The 19,909-nt window shown below is 34.4% G+C and overlaps 2 protein-coding genes and 3 long non-coding RNA genes across 6 annotated transcripts; 4 read left to right on the forward strand and 1 right to left on the reverse strand.

Moving 5' to 3' along the window:
• Positions 4,285–9,454, reverse strand: LOC107621614 (peroxisomal nicotinamide adenine dinucleotide carrier-like). Of its 2 annotated transcripts, none has more exons than XM_021113494.1 (11): positions 9,298–9,454; positions 8,863–8,940; positions 8,657–8,731; positions 7,650–7,780; positions 7,415–7,469; positions 7,167–7,283; positions 6,697–6,765; positions 6,519–6,626; positions 6,323–6,391; positions 5,693–5,747; positions 4,285–4,894 (listed from the first exon to the last, which is right to left on the reverse strand). In XM_021113494.1, the coding sequence occupies exons 2-11, from the start codon at positions 8,869–8,871 to the stop codon at positions 4,704–4,706; spliced, it is 879 nt and encodes a 292-aa protein (XP_020969153.1). In that variant the 5' UTR covers positions 8,872–8,940; positions 9,298–9,454; the 3' UTR covers positions 4,285–4,703. The 2 variants fall into 2 exon arrangements, with proteins under 2 accessions (XP_020969153.1, XP_016179136.1); XM_016323650.2 differs by having other exon boundaries at positions 9,054–9,454.
• On the forward strand, positions 9,298–10,480 carry LOC110268409. The gene is made up of 6 exons (XM_021114538.1): positions 9,298–9,392; positions 9,716–9,736; positions 9,865–9,948; positions 10,022–10,075; positions 10,159–10,245; positions 10,323–10,480. The coding sequence occupies exons 1-6, from the start codon at positions 9,298–9,300 to the stop codon at positions 10,336–10,338; spliced, it is 357 nt and encodes a 118-aa protein (XP_020970197.1). The 3' UTR covers positions 10,339–10,480.
• LOC110267677 lies at positions 11,022–11,900 on the forward strand. The gene is made up of 3 exons (XR_002355547.1): positions 11,022–11,142; positions 11,233–11,725; positions 11,814–11,900. It is a non-coding gene; the product is annotated as an uncharacterized LOC110267677 (long non-coding RNA).
• LOC110267676 lies at positions 12,213–12,985 on the forward strand. Its single transcript, XR_002355546.1, has 3 exons — positions 12,213–12,679; positions 12,750–12,843; positions 12,930–12,985. It is a non-coding gene; the product is annotated as an uncharacterized LOC110267676 (long non-coding RNA).
• On the forward strand, positions 15,353–16,157 carry LOC110267672. The gene is made up of 2 exons (XR_002355539.1): positions 15,353–15,650; positions 15,807–16,157. It is a non-coding gene; the product is annotated as an uncharacterized LOC110267672 (long non-coding RNA).

A 19,909-nucleotide genomic window follows, 5' to 3' on the forward strand; every position in this document is an offset into this window, starting at 1 on the left:
AAATTGGTATCCATAAATGACGATCTTCGAAAAGCTATGCAAAAACACCTAAATCAGAACTAAGACACACCAAAAAACATGCAATGTACACCTCTGCTACAGATTTAAAAAAATTACCTGAAAGCCACTTGTTGTCCCGAAGACCATATTTCATCAGAAAACCATTCCAATTCCTATCAAATGATTCTTTTGTAAGACAGTTCCAATCAACATGGCTCATCTCATGTTCGATTTCTTCGTGTCTCTTGTAGCTATTTAATTTGCTTGGAATCTTCTTCATGATGTGCTAAATACACCACCTGTGAATTGTTGTGGGCATACAAGCCTCGATAGTCCTTTGCATCAATGCACATTGATCGGTGAGAATGCCTTTTGGAGTATTTTCTTCCATGCAACGAAGCTAATATTCAAATAGCCATTTGAATGATTGAGTTTCCTCTTTTTTCATCAAAGCGCATCCCAGTCACCCCAACAAAAGAACCAAAAATCATATTGTACCTGAATACGACGAAACAGAAACAACATCGTTAAATCCACCGAAAATGGTACCAAATACGCATAAACCAGAACAGCATATTACCTGTTTGTATTGTAGGTGGTATTGAATAAAATAACATATCCAAAATACTCACAGGCAGCCCAACTCCTTGCGTCGGCCCAAAAAGCAATCTTAATCGATTGATCAACCTCGAGTTCGAGCTCGAAAAAGAAATTCTGGTTCTTCTCTTTCATTCTTAATAAATATTTTCCAAATTCTTTTGCATCATCTAGTTCCAGAACATTCTGCACTTCTCTCGTGATGTAATTTCTCATATCTTTTTCGATAAAATTTTACTCACGGTGATCCCCGGCTGCTGCGACAAATGATTGGTATGTTTTGCTTGGTTTGATTTTGGCTTCCTCGTTATTCTCTATTGTACGTCGCATGGACATGCTTAGTTCCCTGTGTTGCGCACCATGGCATCCCCGACACCCAGTCCACCAAACTTTTTGGGCGCCTGCACCACCTCCTACCTGACCAAGGCCATACCATTCTTACCATCCCTCTTGCTCCATAGAAATCTTCTCTATAAAGAAATCAGTTTATCCGCAACAGCCTTTAGCATCTTATATAGACTCAAATAATATACAGGGAGACTGTTTAATAGAAATTTGATGAGCACCAACTTACTGACTTTATTGAGAACCTTAACTTTCCATATGCTAAGTTTATCTTTTATTTTGTCTATAATTGGCTTCCAAATCTTTACCAATCTCAGGTTAGCTCCTAGCGAAATCCCCAAGTATTTAATTGGGAAAGAGGCTTTTTATAGTCCAATGCGCTACATATTCGCGGTATCCACCAATCATCTTAGTTAATTAGAATCAAGCTAGATTTGTCAAAGTTAATATTTAACTCCGCCATCAATTTAAAACAACAGAAAATTTTCCTTTAACGGTCTCTTCTTTAAAGGGTAGAACAGAATAGTATCGTGCAGTTCACTTCCAACTCTATCTATTGATATACGTTAGCACTCCAGCACAAGGGACTATGCTAATAATGCTATATGAGGTTGATGTGTGGTCCCAAAGGTATGCTAGATCCACTTGTTAGCTCACTCACTGACCTCAAGCGGCAAACACCAAGTTACGATACGATGAAAATCCACACTTTAATGAGTGGACTTTTTACATCTACATTTACTTGAAAGTAATTATATTATAATTTCATTCGATCAAGAACAATTATCTAGTATGTTACTTTCACTTGGGAGCAATAGTCCACCTCTACATGTTGAACAAATTATTCAGAGTATATCCAACAGGCTTTATTGAAAAAAATGATTAAATTAAAAAAAAAAAACTAGAAATTTATTATTTTTTTTTTGTTAATAGAAAAAAAATGCAAAAACTGAAATACACTTTTTGGCCAGTGGTCCTAAACTCCAAATATATATCCACAATGAGAAATGGACAAATGGCAGTTTCAAAACCGAAACATGAAATTGATCTACAGCTATGATTTAATTTCTTTCATGTGATGGCACTAGATTCCAATCCATGGCGGTTAAGACTATGACATTTTTGTGCATCACGTATCATTGGCAACCGTAACAAGTGGCTTTAATTTTCTCCACCTCGTTATCTCGTTGGAGGTTAGTGAGATCTTTGTATGGTGTAGTGTTTATCATATTGATTTCTCGGTAACTAAATTGAGGATCTATGTCTAGCTACACTCCTATGGTTGAAACTTCTCTTGTATCCGACAATAGTAGTAGTGACAATGATCATTTTGAAAATAGTACTAGTGATCTCTCTTTCCTAATTCTACTCCTTTGATAACTCAGATTTCTAATCCTGGTGCAGCTCTATGACTGTATTTGGAGAAGAGATAGAAATTGAAAAATAGATATTGAGATAAAGATTAAATTAAGTGTATGTATTGTATTTGGTGTAAAAAATATTTAGATTGAATTATGTCTTAGTATCATGTTGGGTTAAGATAAATATGGAGATAATAAGTAGAATTGAAATTCAACCGTTAAGTGAAAATATTTTAAAAAAAAAAGTATAAGGTACCAATATATTATCTGCCAACTTATTGTCAATAATAATTAATTATTATATTTTAAACACATATATAAAGAGACACATCCAGAAAATACATCTATAAAGACACTTCTATTAAACACAGCCATAAAAAAATATTTTTATTAGACACATCCACAAAGATACTTCCATTAAACAAAGTTATAAATATATTTTTATTAGACACATCCACAAAGATACTTCCATTAAACATAGTTATAAATAAGAGTTGGTAGAAGTTGACAGAAATACTGTTGGTAACATAGCGGAATTATTTAAAAAAAAAACGTTATTAAAGTTTCAGTCTACATATTTAGAAATGCAAGTGTCCCCCCACTTTCTACCTTTTTGGAGGTACTAAACGGATTAAAATTATGTACCTCAAGACTGAAATTTTAGTTTCAATCTCTGATCACCAAACATAATACTCAATTTCAGCCAACAAATCTCAGTTCTAATCCTAAGCTTTAGTTGTCTATAGCTTTTTTTGTCAGATCTATATTTTTAATTATTTAATATTTTTCCTTTTTTTTTTGGAAAAGAAAACTATGAATTGTGGTTCTATTTCATGAGAACAAAAAGCTCACTAGCTAGTATAGCTAGTGAATAAGTGGTCCTAACTCCTAAATTTCTATTGTGTTGAACTATGTACTCATTATTGTTTCTTCGTATAAATGAGATGTTTATTCTTTATGTGAGATATTTGTTCTTAATACAGTACTCGAAATTGGTGACGGCAGGAAATGATGGCACATGATGGCACTGAGAGAGAGTTTAGATCAGAAGAAAATGTAATTAGAGTTAAAAGGGAATAGATGGTTAAAATTTCTAATGGTAGGATTAAAAAGTTTTTTTTTTAATTTGAGTTGGGCTGATTTTTCTTTTAATCCTTAGTGGGCTAAAAGATCAGTCCATTATTCGCGTTGTTCAGATTTCCAATAGTCTACCTAACCGTTATTATAATAGAAATTCACATTTAAATATCATATGTATTAGATAAATAATTTAAATCAAATATATAAAAATATAATATTTATAAAATAAAATAAAAAATAAACAAATAAAAATATTTGTACTTTATTCTACCTATAATGTAGATAAGGATATTAACGTAATTTTATTCGATTTTTTTTCCACTTTTTTTTATCCAAATAAAAAAAGTTATTTATTTATTTTTTTCTATCCATTTTTTTTTCATCTAAACAACTCATAAAAAATTCACTTCTATTTTCTTTTTTATTTTTCATCATCTATCCAAACAAAGTGTAAAGAACAAAAAAATAGTAACTCTCTCATTTTAATAAATAGATTTCTTATCTAGTACTAAAAAGCTTGCTTGTCACAAATTCTAGTTTTATTGTGTTAATATAAAATATTCTCTGTTTTTTCGTTTCAATTACTCTTGCAAAGTATGATCTCATATCATTTAAGCTAACTGACACTAAAAGAATGTGTAAAAAATATCTTATATGATATGAAATCACACATTCTAAAACAAAGAAAAAAAAATCATTTTTAAATTACAATCTAATTCTATTAATTTGTTCACTATATATTTCGACTGCCTAATAGTCAGTTCAATAAAACTTAAAAATCTCTACAATAATACAATTTGTACAAATAAAAATATGTACAAAAATATTCACTATTAAAAAAAAAAAGATCAAAGCGAAAATTATTATAAATTGTTTATGGCAGTTTATCACACTGAAAACCTTCATGCATAAAGAGGGATGAAGTTCATATTCAAAACTTGATCCCTACATTCATGCACTACCAATGCTACAAACATTCAAGAATCCATTGAAGCACAGATAAGTTTCATCCCTATCATTTCAATTACACCAATGTAAGAGTATTTGTCCTCATGACTTTGCGTGCGCTCTCTCTCTATATATAAGGACAACCAAATGCACAAGCATCATGTGCGGTTAATGCATAGTTTGAAAAAGAGCGGTGTAATGTATGACCTAAAGAAAGGGTCACACACATGACATACACTATTTCCTATGAACTAAATAACGTTCATGAAAATATAAATCTAGAGAAAAACTCTAGTGATAGCTTTTTCATCCTAGTGAGAAGTTCTAATGATGCTAATGGTCTTCACTCGAGTTTTCACTCTTGATCGATCATCATTCTTTTCGCTTTACAGCGTTAGATCCATCTTTAGCTAGAAAGGATTGAACGCCTTTAACGAGTTCTTCCTTCATCATGAACAAAACAGCAGCAGCTAGAACACTTTGTACAATTTTAGTGCCCATGCCTTTGTAGAATCCATAGATCCCTTCATAGTTTATCATCTTAACAATTGCATCCCATGTGCCTGAATTTCAAAGATTTTGCAACTTCAGAGAGGAAAGCAAATATTTTATACATATCTACTCCTTATGAGTACTAGAGATTTTGTTAAGTAATATCCCAAAATGAGTCTTCAAAGAATTTTTAGTCGAACAATTTAATCCTTAACAAATTTTATTCACTAAATCAATCTCTAACCTTTTATGTTGTGTCCCTTAACAAATTTTATTCACTAAATCAATCTCTAACCTTTTATGTTGTTAGACACAGGGGCGGAGCCACATAGTGAGGAAGCGGGCAATGACCCCCCGTAATTTTAATTTTTACATATAGATTATATGTAAATTTCAGTTTAGCCCCCCTTAAAATTTTGTTGTGTAAATATTTTTAGTCCCTTTCTATTTTATCTAGCTCCGCTCCTGGTTAGACATATCAATTCTCATGTCAAACTTTGATAAGAAGTTTGATAGCTCAGTTCCTATCGTTATTTAATAAAGACATACCAGTCCCTAATAATTTTTAACATTTTCGGATTAGTCTTTTTATATAGATGAACAATCTGATGTGATGTCTAACGAAATTAAAGTTTGGGGACTAATTTGATGATTAAAGGTTTGGGGTATTACTAGATGTTGTTTCCTTACAACATTGGGGGACCAAATTTTTTCTATAGGAACTAAAAGCATTTAAAGTTGGGGATATGTCTCCGTTGATCTTAATACTGTCGTGTCTTCATTGACAAAACAAGATCAAAGGACAAGAAATCTAACACACAATTGGATTATGGCATGCATTTATAAGAGAAGATTGGCATAACTCAAACCTGTATAATGGTGCCTGTTGTCCCCTGTTTTATCCTGTTTAGCTTGAAGCCTTGACTGTAAGAACATACAAGTGGGAATAGAAACGAAAAAAGCATTCCTTACTTATCTTGAATAATGGTGGAACCAAAACACAACTCAACCCATCACACAGCCCAAGCAAAGATACTTCAGCAGATTACTGTTTTAGTTCTTAATATTTGAGCTACGTCTTAATTTCGTTCCTTGTATTGGAAACATCTTATTTTTGTCATATACGTCTTATTTTATCCTATTTTAGTGCTTTGGTCAAAATTAAAAATTTTTCTTTTAACATATCATTTCTTTGATTATCATCTTCTTTTTGGTAACGAACACAATCATAATTATAGTAGTTGTAGCAATGGTTCTAGTAATTTGAGAATAAAAAAGACAAAAAAAATGTATTTTTGAAAGAAAAAATTTTAATATTGTCTAGAAGACAAAAATAGGACGATATAAAGATTTAGGATAAGAATATGACATTTAAAATATTAGAGATTAAATCAAGACTTAACTCAGACAATTAGAGACTAATAAGTAATTTCATTCTTTTTTAAGGATCATATTTAGCCAATTCAAACCAACATGTTGAGAAAGATAATAAAATATACCTTGAGAACTAGAAGAGGATAAATTACAACAGTAGCTCCAAGCTTAGCCAAAGCTCCAAGAAGAAATATCTAGTGCCATAAGGGAATCTTAGTCTGACAAATGTTGTAAACAATCAAAAGCAAATAAGGGAAGGAAGGTGTGAATATGATATCAGTTGGAAGTGATATACCTAGAGAAGCAAAATGAGAATAATACCTCAAATGCAGTTACCCCATTTCTACCCTTCTTATTCCCATAAGGTCTTCTTTTCATCTTTAATAACATGGTTTCATACAGCATGAACTGAATGGAAGGGTTGCATACCTGCAATTAGTGAAAAACAATCAATAATAGTTCATGTGATGATAATGAAAGAATTTATTTTCGAACGTACCATGATCAATGATGGTAACACACCATTCCAGAAACCAAGGATTCCACCTTCTTCATAGACTTCTTGTATCTGCAAACACATATTAGTACGTTGCGTTATGGTATGGGAATCGATACGCAGTATGCCACATGTAAAATATTATATAAAAAATATACTTATGATGTTCTGATACGCAGATAAATTGTAAATTGGTACGTATAAATTAGTACGTGACACGTCATCTAATTGGTGAAACATGTAACTATGGTATATTACACGTTGACATATGATGGTGTTTAGTCAAAACTAAAACAAAACATATTAACCCTTCAAGTGTCGGATGATCATTATTAATGTTTGAATGGTCTTTTTTCCAACAAAGTTAATCTTTCAAGGGTGATGATATACTTAACAAATCAATAATAATCACAATTGTCTTGGTCTATTTGTTCGAATATCACAAAGAGATCACTGATAAAGAATTTACCTACCACATGTTTAGTGTCATATGGAAGAGGCTTATCTGCAGGAAGAGGAACGCTTTCTTCACCACCAACAATTAACAATCCCAGGTCAGGATCTTTCTTATTTGACTCTTTTCTTTGTGTCTGCATAGTAAAAAGTGGTTTTCCACAAAAATTGAAAAGACAAAAACAATAATAATCAAGTTCAATGTAAGAAATCATTTCTTTCCATGATTCCTTCTCTTTAAAACAATGTTATCATGTAACTAAATTACCTGCATACGGGTGACAACAACCCATATAGGATTCGTCAAAAGCACATTAAGAGACCTACCAAAAATAAAATAAAAGAATTAAGTCATTGAGATCATATTATCTAATCATTGATTTTCACTAACATGATGTTGGAAGGTCAAATCAACAACACTTCACAAAGCATATGATTGAATTATAAGAAAACTAAAACAAACTATAACCATAGGGGATCTTTTCTGGGCAGAAGAAAAGTACCCAGATAAAGCAGCAATAAAAAGAGAGGATAGCATTCCAACTGATCCATCACTGATGCCAATCTTTTTTTGTGTTAGTGCAGCTTCTTCGGCTCTGTTCCTGAATATTTGATAGAAATAATAATAAACACCCTGTACCATAAAATTTGTGAGAAACTAAACCAATATGAAATTCAAAGAAAAACATTGAACATGTTGCTATAAAAATACATGATGCAGCAATCATGGCTAGTTGGAAAACTTCCATAGTTCATTCTGAATCAAACAAATAAGTAAAGTATGTCAATAGTTATATTCAATAAGTCTCTAAAGTTTCCTTATCCATCTTAATAAAATGTCAAAGGATAATCTTTTACCACTAACATAAGAAGAAAAATTGGAAGATGATCATTATAGGCTACCCTGTTGGCCTTCTATGAGATAAACATTTCAACACACTATTCACCAAGCTAAACTTCTACTTATTTGAGATTGGCAAAATTACACCGTATTAGTCCTTCGACCCTTTTCTATAAGTGACTCATCATGCTATTAAGGACTAGTATAGTATATTTTTGCCTATCTCTGGGACGTAATTAATGTAATTGGGATATCAAAGACTATTTTAGTGTACGCGGTCAATCTCCAATATCACTTTGGAGTTTATTTTCAATCTAATTTTCCCATTCATTTAGCACAAAAATGAAATATATCAACAAATAGTGTGATATATATTTCCTAAACATCATCCTAATCTCCTTCCTAACTTGTAAATTAAAAAAAAAATTCTTTGTTTAGAAATTAGGAAATATCAATATTGATCAACAAAGTAAACAAATAGCAGCAATGTTTTATACACTCATTTTTTCTTGTATACCGAACTGACACACCTCTCCACCATTAGAGGGAGTGTGAGATCACCTTAGAAAATCTTGCAGCAACATCAACAACAGTTACAATTACACAAGAAGAGGTGTCTGATACAAAAAATAAAAAATCTCCAAACATAATAAGCTGAAATAAGCTCACCTGAGATGCAGCAGTACCAACTAGTGATGGTATCAACCCTCCATACAATCGTTCCCACCCTTCTTCCTTCACAACCTATATCAATATTTTTTTTCCCAACAATCACGAACCCCACTTTCTTCCTTTCATAAAATACATTATTTAGCTAAAAAAAAGTTACACTATGGCATTATGATTCAAGCTGAAATAAAGACAGAAAAAAGGACCTGGCACATTTGTTCGAGGGTTCCAACTTTACTCTTGATTTTCTTTACATCACGGTCGGTTTGTTGGCGAGTGTTTAACTGCAGATCACACCAGAAAAAATAATTATAAAAATTCAAATCTTTCACGTCTTAAGAGAAAACCCACTTGAAAATTTTCACGAGAGGATCAGTTTTTGAAACCAAATTCGCACAGTTAAAAGGGGGTATGTTATGAGCTGAGAAATGATCCCTCCCCCAGCTCCGGCCAATCCATTGATCAAAGCGTCCGACATTTCTTTTCTTCTTTTCTGTTATTATTTATTTTCTTGGGAAAATGAAAATATTTCTCAGGAAAGCATGGCAACTGGTAACTAAGCAGAAAAAGAAATTAAGATTTGATAATAGAGAGTGTATAGTAATTAGTATAGTGATGGTGATTTTGCAGTTTGCACATACATGAAGGATTGTTTTCAATATGGATCAAGAGAATGGAATGGAATAAAGGCATGGAAGCACGACTTTCGGAATTTTGTGATGAAGCTTTCGTTTTGGTTGTTGTGTTTGGGAAAAAGCAAATAACGTTGACGTTGTTAACCGTTAAGGAAACAAGCTAAGGGGTGCTCAACTGCCAAGTGCACTTTCACAACTCATTTATAAAAAAAAATACAAATTAAGGCTGGTATTATTTTTAGCCTTTAAAAAAAATAAATTCAATCATGAACTCATAAAAATAAAATTTATTTAACAAAAATATTGAAATGTTAAATTTCTTAGTGTAAGACCCGTGCTACGCGCAAATTTCTTAGATGATCAAATGTATATATTGCATTAATTTTATTTTGTATTTCTGATTCATACTTGTTTTTTTTTTTAGGACACAATCGAAAAAAAAAAGGTCATTGTTGAGGATTCATCTCCTGAACAAGCTCAATCTTATCATAGGTAGAGTACTTTGTAAGCTATATTACCGTTTATCATCAAAATTATATTTGTTAACATGTTCTTTTATGCATGTACTATTAGATCTGAAATTGAAACTGAAGAATTAGAAGAAATCTTAAGAGAATCTAGGAAGAAGAAAAACAATGAAAAATCTGCTGCACAGGGATATGTCTTGTTGGGGTGTATATTTCCGATTTTAAGGTGTTTTCTTTGCTAATAATTGTTTCTGGTTTGCCAGGGAGAAGGAAGCTGACCTGCGATCGACAGAAGGTCACTATGTCTCATTTGAAACGTAAGAACCTTTATTTGATAAATCTTGTTATCCTGATTTAACAGTATGGTATTTTTACTGAATAATATCTACTCTATGTTTAGAATACCGGAGGTAAACTTAGGAAGTGATGATCATTTGTCTCAAGGACACACAGATCAAAGTAGCGTAAACAAACCGGTGGAGAGCATGTAATTTCTCTTTCTAATACCGGTTGCTTTTATCTTTTATTACCTTCTGCTTCTAATTCTTTATATATTTTTTTTAGAAAAAAAGCCTTTTAATGTTTTATTCGAGAAAAAAAAGGCAGGAAAAAAAGCCAAAACTGGAACTATGTAAGTTCTAAAAAACAAAGCCTGTCTTTCTTTTGAATGCTTCGGGTGTATTTTTGACTTTCTTTGGGTGTATTTCAGGTTGAGTCTAGTTGAAGAGAACATGATGGTCTTGCGGGTAGAGACACAGTCACAAACCGAAGCGCTTTCAATGTGAGTTTTTCAAGAAAATTTCAACCTTATAACCATTTTACTTTCACGGGCTTTGTTAACCTTTTATTTTTCTTCTTGTTTAGAGTTCCGATTCAAGTTTGTCTACCACTGTCCCAATCAACTACTGTGCTAGAAATTGAACCAACCCTTGTGTCAGAAATTGAACCAACCCCTGCAAAGTCTCCAAGTGAAAAAGTTAATGAAGAAACTACAAAAAGATCAAGAATAATCTTGGGGTGTATTTGTTTATTATTTGGGTGTATATTGTTCTTGTTAGGGTGTATTCATTTGGGTGTATTTTCTGTATTTGTTTGGGTGTATTGTCTGTATTCGTTTGGGTGTATTTTCTGTATTCATTTGGGTCTATTTTCTGTAATCATTTGTCTGTATTTTTTGTATTTTCTGTATTCATTTGGGTGTATTGTGTGTATTCGTTTGGTGTATTTTCTGTAATCTTTGAGTGTATTTGTTTATTGTTTGGGTGTATATTGTCCTTGTTGGGGTGTATATCCTCACAATTGTTCTGTAACACTGCAGCACTCCAGAACCACCGCCAAAAACTGAACAAAGCACACCCACGCTTCCACCAGCTCCATTTAAAGTGTAAGTTCAGTAGAGTAAAATTTTGTTTTCAATATCATTCATTTATTCTTATTCTTATATTATGTTATATCTCATCACGCAGTAATCCAGCCCCAGAAGATGCTGTTGCACCGATGATGATAGCACGGACAGCATCGTACATTCCTAAACAAGGTCCGATGCCATCATTCAGCCTCGACTTGACTGATTCAAGCCAAGAAGAAGCAACAACGCAAGAGAGTGCAGCAATGCAAGAGGGGGACAGAGGGCGAAAACTCCTGAAACGCCAAAACTAATAGAACAGTTAGGGAAGCTGGTGGGAAAAATTGCAGGCAGTGGGGTGAAAACAGAAGGTAAAACTCCACCTATTCATAAGCAAAGTGGTGAAGAAAGTTTTGAAAAGTTTGAAACTCCTGCGAGGACAAATGAAATGAGTGCTGAAATGAAAGAGAAATGCTACATCTGGGCCACACATGTGAAAACATACACAGATGGAAATACTAATGAGTATGACACCGTGTGCACACTCAATGCCCAAGATAAACACATTATCTCAAAAATTCACTTCGCATCTCTCCAAGCTGATACACATATAGAAGCTGAGGTAATATTAGAATAACATTAATGATTTTATCATGAAAAGTAAATACAATATCGATTTATGTAAAATTGATTTGGGCTTTTATTTCTAGATTGTCTTTGCCATATACCTCATCCTTAACCAGCAAAACATTAAAATGTTTCAAGAAGAAATATACTGTTTCTCCCCTGATATTGTGGTAAGTGGTACTTCAACAAATCTTGGGTGTATTTTCTGCATTCGTTTGGGTGTATTTTATGTATTTGTTTGGGTGTGTTTTCTGTATTCATTTGGGTGTATTTTCTGTATTCGTTTAGGTGTATTTTTTTCATTCGTTTGGGTGTATTTTCTGTATTCATTTGGTGTTTCACAATTGTTGCAGAACATGACCATTGCAAATCATCCAGAAGGGGTATTCTTACAGCCTAAAATCAATAAGCCATTTAGGGTGGAAGACTACCCAATGTTTATACCCTTCTTTGACCTTAAAAAACTTAGCATCGCATCGTTATGTAAGTTTTCGTTTCTAAATCTTCTTATTAACATTTTTTACTTATGTGCCAAATAAATTAAAAGACTGTTCAATATGGACATACTTCAGATTTTTGCACCTATTTGCCATTCACAACATTGGTGGTTATGGGTGGATGATACAAGAGAAAAAAAAAATCTTTTATACTCGACCCATATCACAAGACTTGTCCAGCCAATGAAAGAAAGAACATAAATATATTTGCTGTAAGTTGGTTCTGTGTTATGTATTTTAATATTTGGGTGTATTTCTGTTCAATATAAGGTGTAGGTTTGTGCTCCTTTGTTTATATTCCTTTATTGAATTTATTCATATATTATTGATTTATTTTGTGTTTTAAGGGACATGTAATTTCAAGAATAAGAGTATATGCTGGGGGCACCTCTGAAGAAAAATGATCACGGAATTCATACACCATACATTAATATCTCAGGCCAAAAGACAAGGTATAAATCTTTTAATCTGAAAATTAAACTTTCCTAGATGTAATTTGCTAATTTATTTCTTGTTTTTCAGCTATGACTGTGCTATATATGTAATGAAGTGGCTTGAGATAATTCAGCCCGAAAACGTTAAAAGGGGAAAGTATGAGTGAGACAACTGGACCCAGGTAATTGTGTTTAAAAACTAAATAACTCTATATTACCTTACTAAATTAACATAGTTGACTAAAAAAAATATTCTTTTAAACTTCAGGACGAGGTGGACCACTATAGAGTAGAATATGCTTCCCGGATTCTATTTCATGAAATGAATCAAGACAAGGCTGAAGCCATTAGGAGAAGTGATGCACACTATAAAAAACATTGTAATTATGGACGCTCAAAATCGACAGATGTATTTTCTATCGATATTTATCGACGGCTTGTCGTCGATAAAATAAAAAAATAATTATTTAAAATAAAATATTAAAATCGACGACTGGGTCGTCTATTATGTTAAAGATCTTATATTTTTTTTTAAAATCGACGGATGTATTGTTTATTTTAATATTTCTAATATCGACATTTGTCGCTGTTGATAAATTTAAACGGTTAAAATTTCTCTTTGAAAGTAAATGCATGGTATAAATTTTTTTATAAAATAGAAGGTTAAGAGGTTGATTTTTGTTTTAACTAAAATTAGCGTAGCTGCCGTCTATTTTAATCAATAAAAACTTACACCAGCGATTGCTTCCCGCGTCCCTAGTTTCACCCACATTTTCCCATAGAAATTAACCAACTCACCTTCTCCATTTCACCTCCGCCATTTCACCAACCTTCTCTCTCCACTGCCGCTGTGCCGTCTTTGCTCCGCTGCTCCCGCACCCGCCGTCTTCGCTCCAGTACACTAGTGTCGTTGTCTCTCTCGTTATAAATATCTTTAGGTGCAACATAATAGAGTTCTTAGCTACAATCATGATGAAGAAGAACAATAGTGCCGAAGAAGAACTACGAGATCTGACTGAAACTGCGATTGAGATCTTGTTTCAACTTGATCTCTCAGAAAATCAGATCAAGAAGCTAATCAACAATGAGTGCCTTCAGTTCCTTGAATCGTTGCTGCAAGCGTTGAAGCTTGGGAGCTGCCAATCAAGAGCGTACGCAACACTGCTTTTGAAATCGGCATTTACGGTTTCAAATCCGATCCAGTTGATCAGCGTGAAAACCGAATATTGTTTGAAATCACGAGAGTGGTACGCGACCACAGCAGGCTCATAAGGCGGCATTGAAGCTGGTGGTTGAGCTCTATCCATGGGAAAGAAACAGAATCAAAGTAGTGGAAGCTGGCGTGATGTCCGTGATCGTCAAAGTGCTTCTTGATTCAAAAGAAAGAAGAACGTGTGAGCTGTCGTTAATGGCGTTGGATCAATTTTGCGGTTGCGCAGAAGGTACTCAACAAAAATCAGTTACTATCTCTCTTTCTCTCTCTGCAGTTTCATTCTTTATTAATTTTTTTTTATCATTTTTAGGATTACAAAAATCAGTTACTCTCTCTCTTTCTCTCTGTCTCTAACTTTAGACCTAGTTCTTTTAAAGCTTTTTCTAGATAACGATTATTGCTAGTATACCTTATTTGAATGAATTGTGAAGTGTGAATGGACAAAAAGTTTGGGCATGAGAGTGTTGATTTCCAAAGATGGAGCAACAAGAAATGCAAATAGCCATTAGCCTACTTACAAGTACTGTTCAAACTTCAAAGAGAGAAGCTTCAAGCTTGCTCAACCATTATTAAATTTTCTTGATCCTGATCAAGTTCTACATATTCTAAGAGAAAACGCTTGTTGTAAGGTTCAGAATGTGTAAGAAGTTTATTTGATTGATAAACTAGAATTATGAAGGAATTGAGAAGCAATGAGTAGGACTGAGATTCGTAAGGATGAATGAACTGTATATTGATAAAATTGAGAAACTCCAGATAAAGTTCCACTAATATTTTGGATGATTCTCTCTGGTTCCATTATTGCTTTTATGACATTTTGTCACTCTAACAAACTAGACACCTCAGCTCACAGTTATAATTAAGACCAATCCAGGAATAATTACAAAATGAAGAAAATTCTAATGTTTAATGTTACCAAGAGCTCTTTTCAATTCAATTAACTTCCTCTCATAATTCTATTTTGATGATTCAGCATTTCTGAAGGCAGACTCTGAAGCTTTGAGTTTGCTACCAACCTCTTCGCTTTCTTTCACCCAAGTGGCAGCTTTCCTATTGATGCTGAGAGTTTCAACCTCACAAAGTTTCACAGTGGATTCTAACTTGTCCTTCTTCTCATATAGGGCTTTCAGTTTCAGCTCCAAGTCATTGATTTCATTTGACATTCCATTGATCTTTTCTTTTCTTTTGGAAATTGAAGAATAAAATTGGACCTGCCAGGATTTAACTGTTTCTAACTTCTTTTGAAGCTGATTCTTGGATTCTTTTGTAATAATTGTTATGGATAAATTTTTTTGTGAAAGAAATACCCTACATGCTAAAAGAGTATCACTGGGATCTGCTACAGGTTACATCTTTGCTGTCCTAAATTTAGGGATAAGTTAGTATAATGTCTTTTCTACCATAGTACTATAACAATTGTTTCTTAATGGCAATTCTAGAGCCGTTACAATACATGGCAATAGCAACATATATGATCCATGTTAATTAAAGGTAAGAGGCCAATGATTGCAAGCTAAATTAAAATGCTTGAAGGCTTCATCAAGCTCACATTGAAGATAATAAAACTAATTCTACATTGAAGGCTTCATCAAGCTTTCCTTTTTAAATTCATGCCTCAAAATGAGACTTTTGGTTTTCCTTCAGAAATTTAAGGGTGCTTTATTTTATCTTTTTTTTGTTAATCTGCTACTTATTTCAGTCTCTTGTCCAAATGCAATATGTTACTTCAGCCATTAATGCTTTACAATTTTATGCAAATGTTCAGCCAACCATAAGGTATGCACAGACTTAGCTTATTTATTCCTCCTGTCTTTAATTTGTTGTTGCCTTAACTATTGTTCTGATAATTTGGTATTATGGTATGTTATGTACTTTTCTTTTCTATTGATTGTGTGAGTTCCTAAACAATCTAGTTCTTTTGTTTTACTCTAGGGGGAGGAATGTTTATGTCCAGTTTTCCTCACATCAAGAACTAACATCAATGGATCAAAATCAAGGGCGTGGAGATGAGGATGGCATTTTAGAGTTCTCATGTTTAAGTTAAAAGTTATTACTGAAAGTTCATGGTGTCAATCGATAATTGATCCATGTAACGACTCATATGGTAGTATATATTTTGATAAATAGACTTATGAATAAGTTATCTGTGCTTGGATACATGGTTACATTAGTGCTTGTTTTGAGTGTTTTAAAATATGCTTCTTAAGAAGCTAGATAATTTATTGTGTAGTGGAATGTAGCTTCTGTTTCTATATATTATGTATAAGCAATTGCCCTGTATAATTATTAATTAGATATCAGCATTGTCATTGCATTTTTTGTTACTCCTAAAAATCGACGGAAATGTTATCCCTTTTTTAATTTAATAAGTCGACGCCATTCTTGTTGATATTTAATAATTATATCGATGGATAGGCTGTCGATTTTAATAAATCACATATCGATGAAGCGAACGTCGCTTTTTGATAATATTATCGACAGGCAGGGTGTCGCTTTTAATAAATATGTAAAAATCCAAAATTCATATTATCGACAACCTCCCAATCCGTCGATTTTATTGGATTTTTGAAAAATCGACAAGCTTATAAGCGATCGCTTTCGCCATCGATTTTGCCGTTGATTTTTAATATTATCGACAACTTTACCGTCGATTTGGCCGTCAATTTTAACGGTGCTTCTTGTAGTAGCAATAAGACTGTCCAGGCCATCCTCATTGTTATTGAGTCCATATTGTCAGATAGATTCTAATGATATTGACACTGATTAATGTAACTGTTATATAGTCTTGTAAGAAATTGAACACATGCTGTAAATATATTTGATCCGATTATAAGTAAAAATTTTTTTCATAATTAAACTCTCTCTGCTGTATTCAAAATGTCTGATTTACAGGTACTATAATATGAAGAAAAACATCAAACCAAATATACACCCATAACCTGACATTTTACACCGAAAGAAAGTTGAATATACACCCAAACATCTACCCCCTGATGATTTATCCCTAAAACCCTAAACCATAAACCCTAAACCCTACACCCTAAAACCCTAAACCCTAAAAACCTAAACCCAAAACCCAAAAACCAAAACCCTAAACACTAAACCTTAAAAACCTAAACCCTAAACCCTAAAACCTAAACCCTAAACCCTAAACCACCCAACCTACTATACACCCAAATTATTGATTTTTACACCCATAAGATCTCATTTTACACCCAAGGAAAGTTAAATATACACCAGACTTCTATCCCCTGATGCTTTATCCCTAAACCCCTAAAATCATAAACCCTAAACCCTAAAATCCTAAACCCTAAACCCTAATAAAAAACAAACAATAATTTATAACATAAACAGCAGATTCTGATATATATATATATATGTCAAACACAAGAAAATTCAAAAATACACCTAAAAAACTAAGGTTTACACCCATATTCTATAACTAAACACCCAAAAAACTATCCACTGCTGCTGGTTCCCTGAACTGATAATTCATAACGCGTCCTTGATATTGGCTGGAATTTGGATGCACCACTGATGCAGCATCAAAAAGGTTTAACTGGATATAATAAACTCACATATTAGCAAAAATATTAACAAGAAAATTAAAATCAATCACCACAAGTTTAAACAACATCACTTTTACCTTGTTTAGATCTTTTGTTTTCTTCTTCTTTGAGGCATTTGCAATCTGTTTGTCCAACTTTGAACCTAGCCTATTTTTTGGACGTCCTCTTGTTCGAATCCTTGGAGGGCTTTGAAGCTCGTTAACGGATTCCAAGTTGGCGTCTTCATGAGATAACGAACATGTCCCCTTCCTTTTGGCTTTCAATTCTTCCATCTCAACCATGACCTTATCGTACGCACGGTGCAGAATGGTAGTCAACTCGTCTGATTTTGATTTAAATTCACAAATATTTTGCAAACAAAAAACTAATTCGTCAAACCTCTTGCTTCTTGGCTCCAACAATGGCTCGTCGTGGCTGCTCTTGATGTGTGTGTGTCTCCTCTTTACCTTCTTGCTCCATCGTTCCAATATATATCTCGATGACACTTGGCTTACTCGTTCAAAGCTTAACACACTTAGTACGTGACGGCACAATATCCCTCTTGACTCAAATAATAAGCATTGACATTTTACCTCGGCCACTACTGAGTCGTAAGTAACCACAAACTTGTTGAATATTGAGCTGGAAACTTGTTCTCCAACTTCGTATACTGAATAGCCTAGAGCGGAATTCGTTAATCTAGTGATACAATTCGCCTTTTGATAAACCACTATTTTATGGTTTATCTTGTGCTCAATTGAGTGGTTTTTATCAACTCTTTACCCACTTATTCATACTATTTGCATGGTTTTACATTTGCCTTCCTAATTATGTGCTTTGATTGAAAACATGCTTCTTTGGCCTTAAGTTCCCTATGTTTAATCCTCTCCTATTACCATTAGATGCCTTGATATGTGTGTTAAGTGATTTCAGAATTTATAGGGCAGTAATGGCTCAGAGGATGGAAAGGAAGCATGCAAAAGTGGAAGGAATGCAAGAAGTTGGAGAAATTACTAAGCTGTCCAGCCTGACCTCTTCGCACTCAAATGGCTATAACTTTAGCTACTGCTCTTTTGCCACTATGTGCTTATATTGCTATTATCCTATTTGCCTACTTGCTTTCCTGCTTTTGTTCTTCAATTATATCCTGGAATTTCTGCATTTCAGGATGTCTGACCCTCAACGCAAAGGAAAAGGCAAAGCAACCACTGGTAAAAGGAAAAGAGGCGAATCCTCTATGTCCATCCTTGACATCTTGCATGACGACTCCTGGCAAAAAAAGCACTTTACCCCGCAGGAGAAGGCTGACCAGCTCCTTACTGCCACAGATCCAGTTAAATTTGTAAACAGATACTGTGAGCTTAAGTATCCAGTGTTTGCCACTTCCAGGAACCTGTACCTAGAAAGAACTCTAAAAATTCCAGAAGAACTACAGTAGTACACCTCCGAACAGATAAAACAGAGAGGCTGGTTCTTCTTGGAAAGAAACTTGACAGAGGTCAATGCTTCCTGGGTCAGAGAATTTTACTGTAACTATTTCAAGACTTCCCTGCATGCAGTGAACCTCAGAGGAAAACAGATTTTGGTCACTGAGGAAGCTATTGAGGACATCCTCCACTTTCAGCCTAAGTCAGATCAACCTGATGGTTACCAAAAAGCTGAAGAGGATATGAGATTTATGAGATTTGACTGGGAAGCTGTCAAGTAGAGAATAGCCCTTGATCCTACTATCCCTTGGGTCATGGGTAAGAACACATTGATGCCTAAGGGGATCAAGCTGATATATCTGAATGATGAGGCTCTCTGGCACCAGATTTTGAGCAACTATGTGATGCCGAGCACTCATGAGACAGAGCTGCCCGCTGCTATGATCACCGTCATCTGGTGTGTGATGGAGGGTAAGGACCTGTATCTTCCACGTTTCATCAGGCATTACATGGCCAGGGTCCATGTCAGAGGCACCCTTCCTTTCCCTTATCTGATCACCCAGCTAGGCCGTCAAGCTGACGTGCCTTGGGAGCTTGCTGATGAGACTGCAAGAAGATTATCCCTCACTGCAGGAAGTTTCAGGCTTTAGGTCACAGAACCCCATTCCTCACCGTTTTTGATGAGGCAGCCACACCTTCAGCTGCCTCTTCTTTATCCACTGCTGCACCAGCTACCACCACTGTACCTCCACCTACCTCAGAGCCCATTTACCACCTCGTGCACCGCCTTTTTCAGCGGCTAGACCAGATGGAGTGCCACAACCAGCGGCGATATGCGAGATCTGAGTGTCGCAACAAGCGACGCTATGAGCATTTAAAGTTGTTGCTCCGCACTGGCCACCATGACATTCCCTCTGAGCCCGACACACCATCAGAGCCATCTGAGGAGGAGGCGGACGAGCATGAGGAGGAGGCACCTTCCCAGGCCGAGCAGGGAGGACCAGAGCAGGCTGCGCCACAGCATGAGGAGCCTCACCAGATCCAGGCCGCAGACCCGGAG

Source organism: Arachis ipaensis, chromosome B10 (assembly GCF_000816755.2).
Source record: "Arachis ipaensis cultivar K30076 chromosome B10, Araip1.1, whole genome shotgun sequence".
Taxonomy (NCBI): Eukaryota; Viridiplantae; Streptophyta; class Magnoliopsida; order Fabales; family Fabaceae; genus Arachis; species Arachis ipaensis.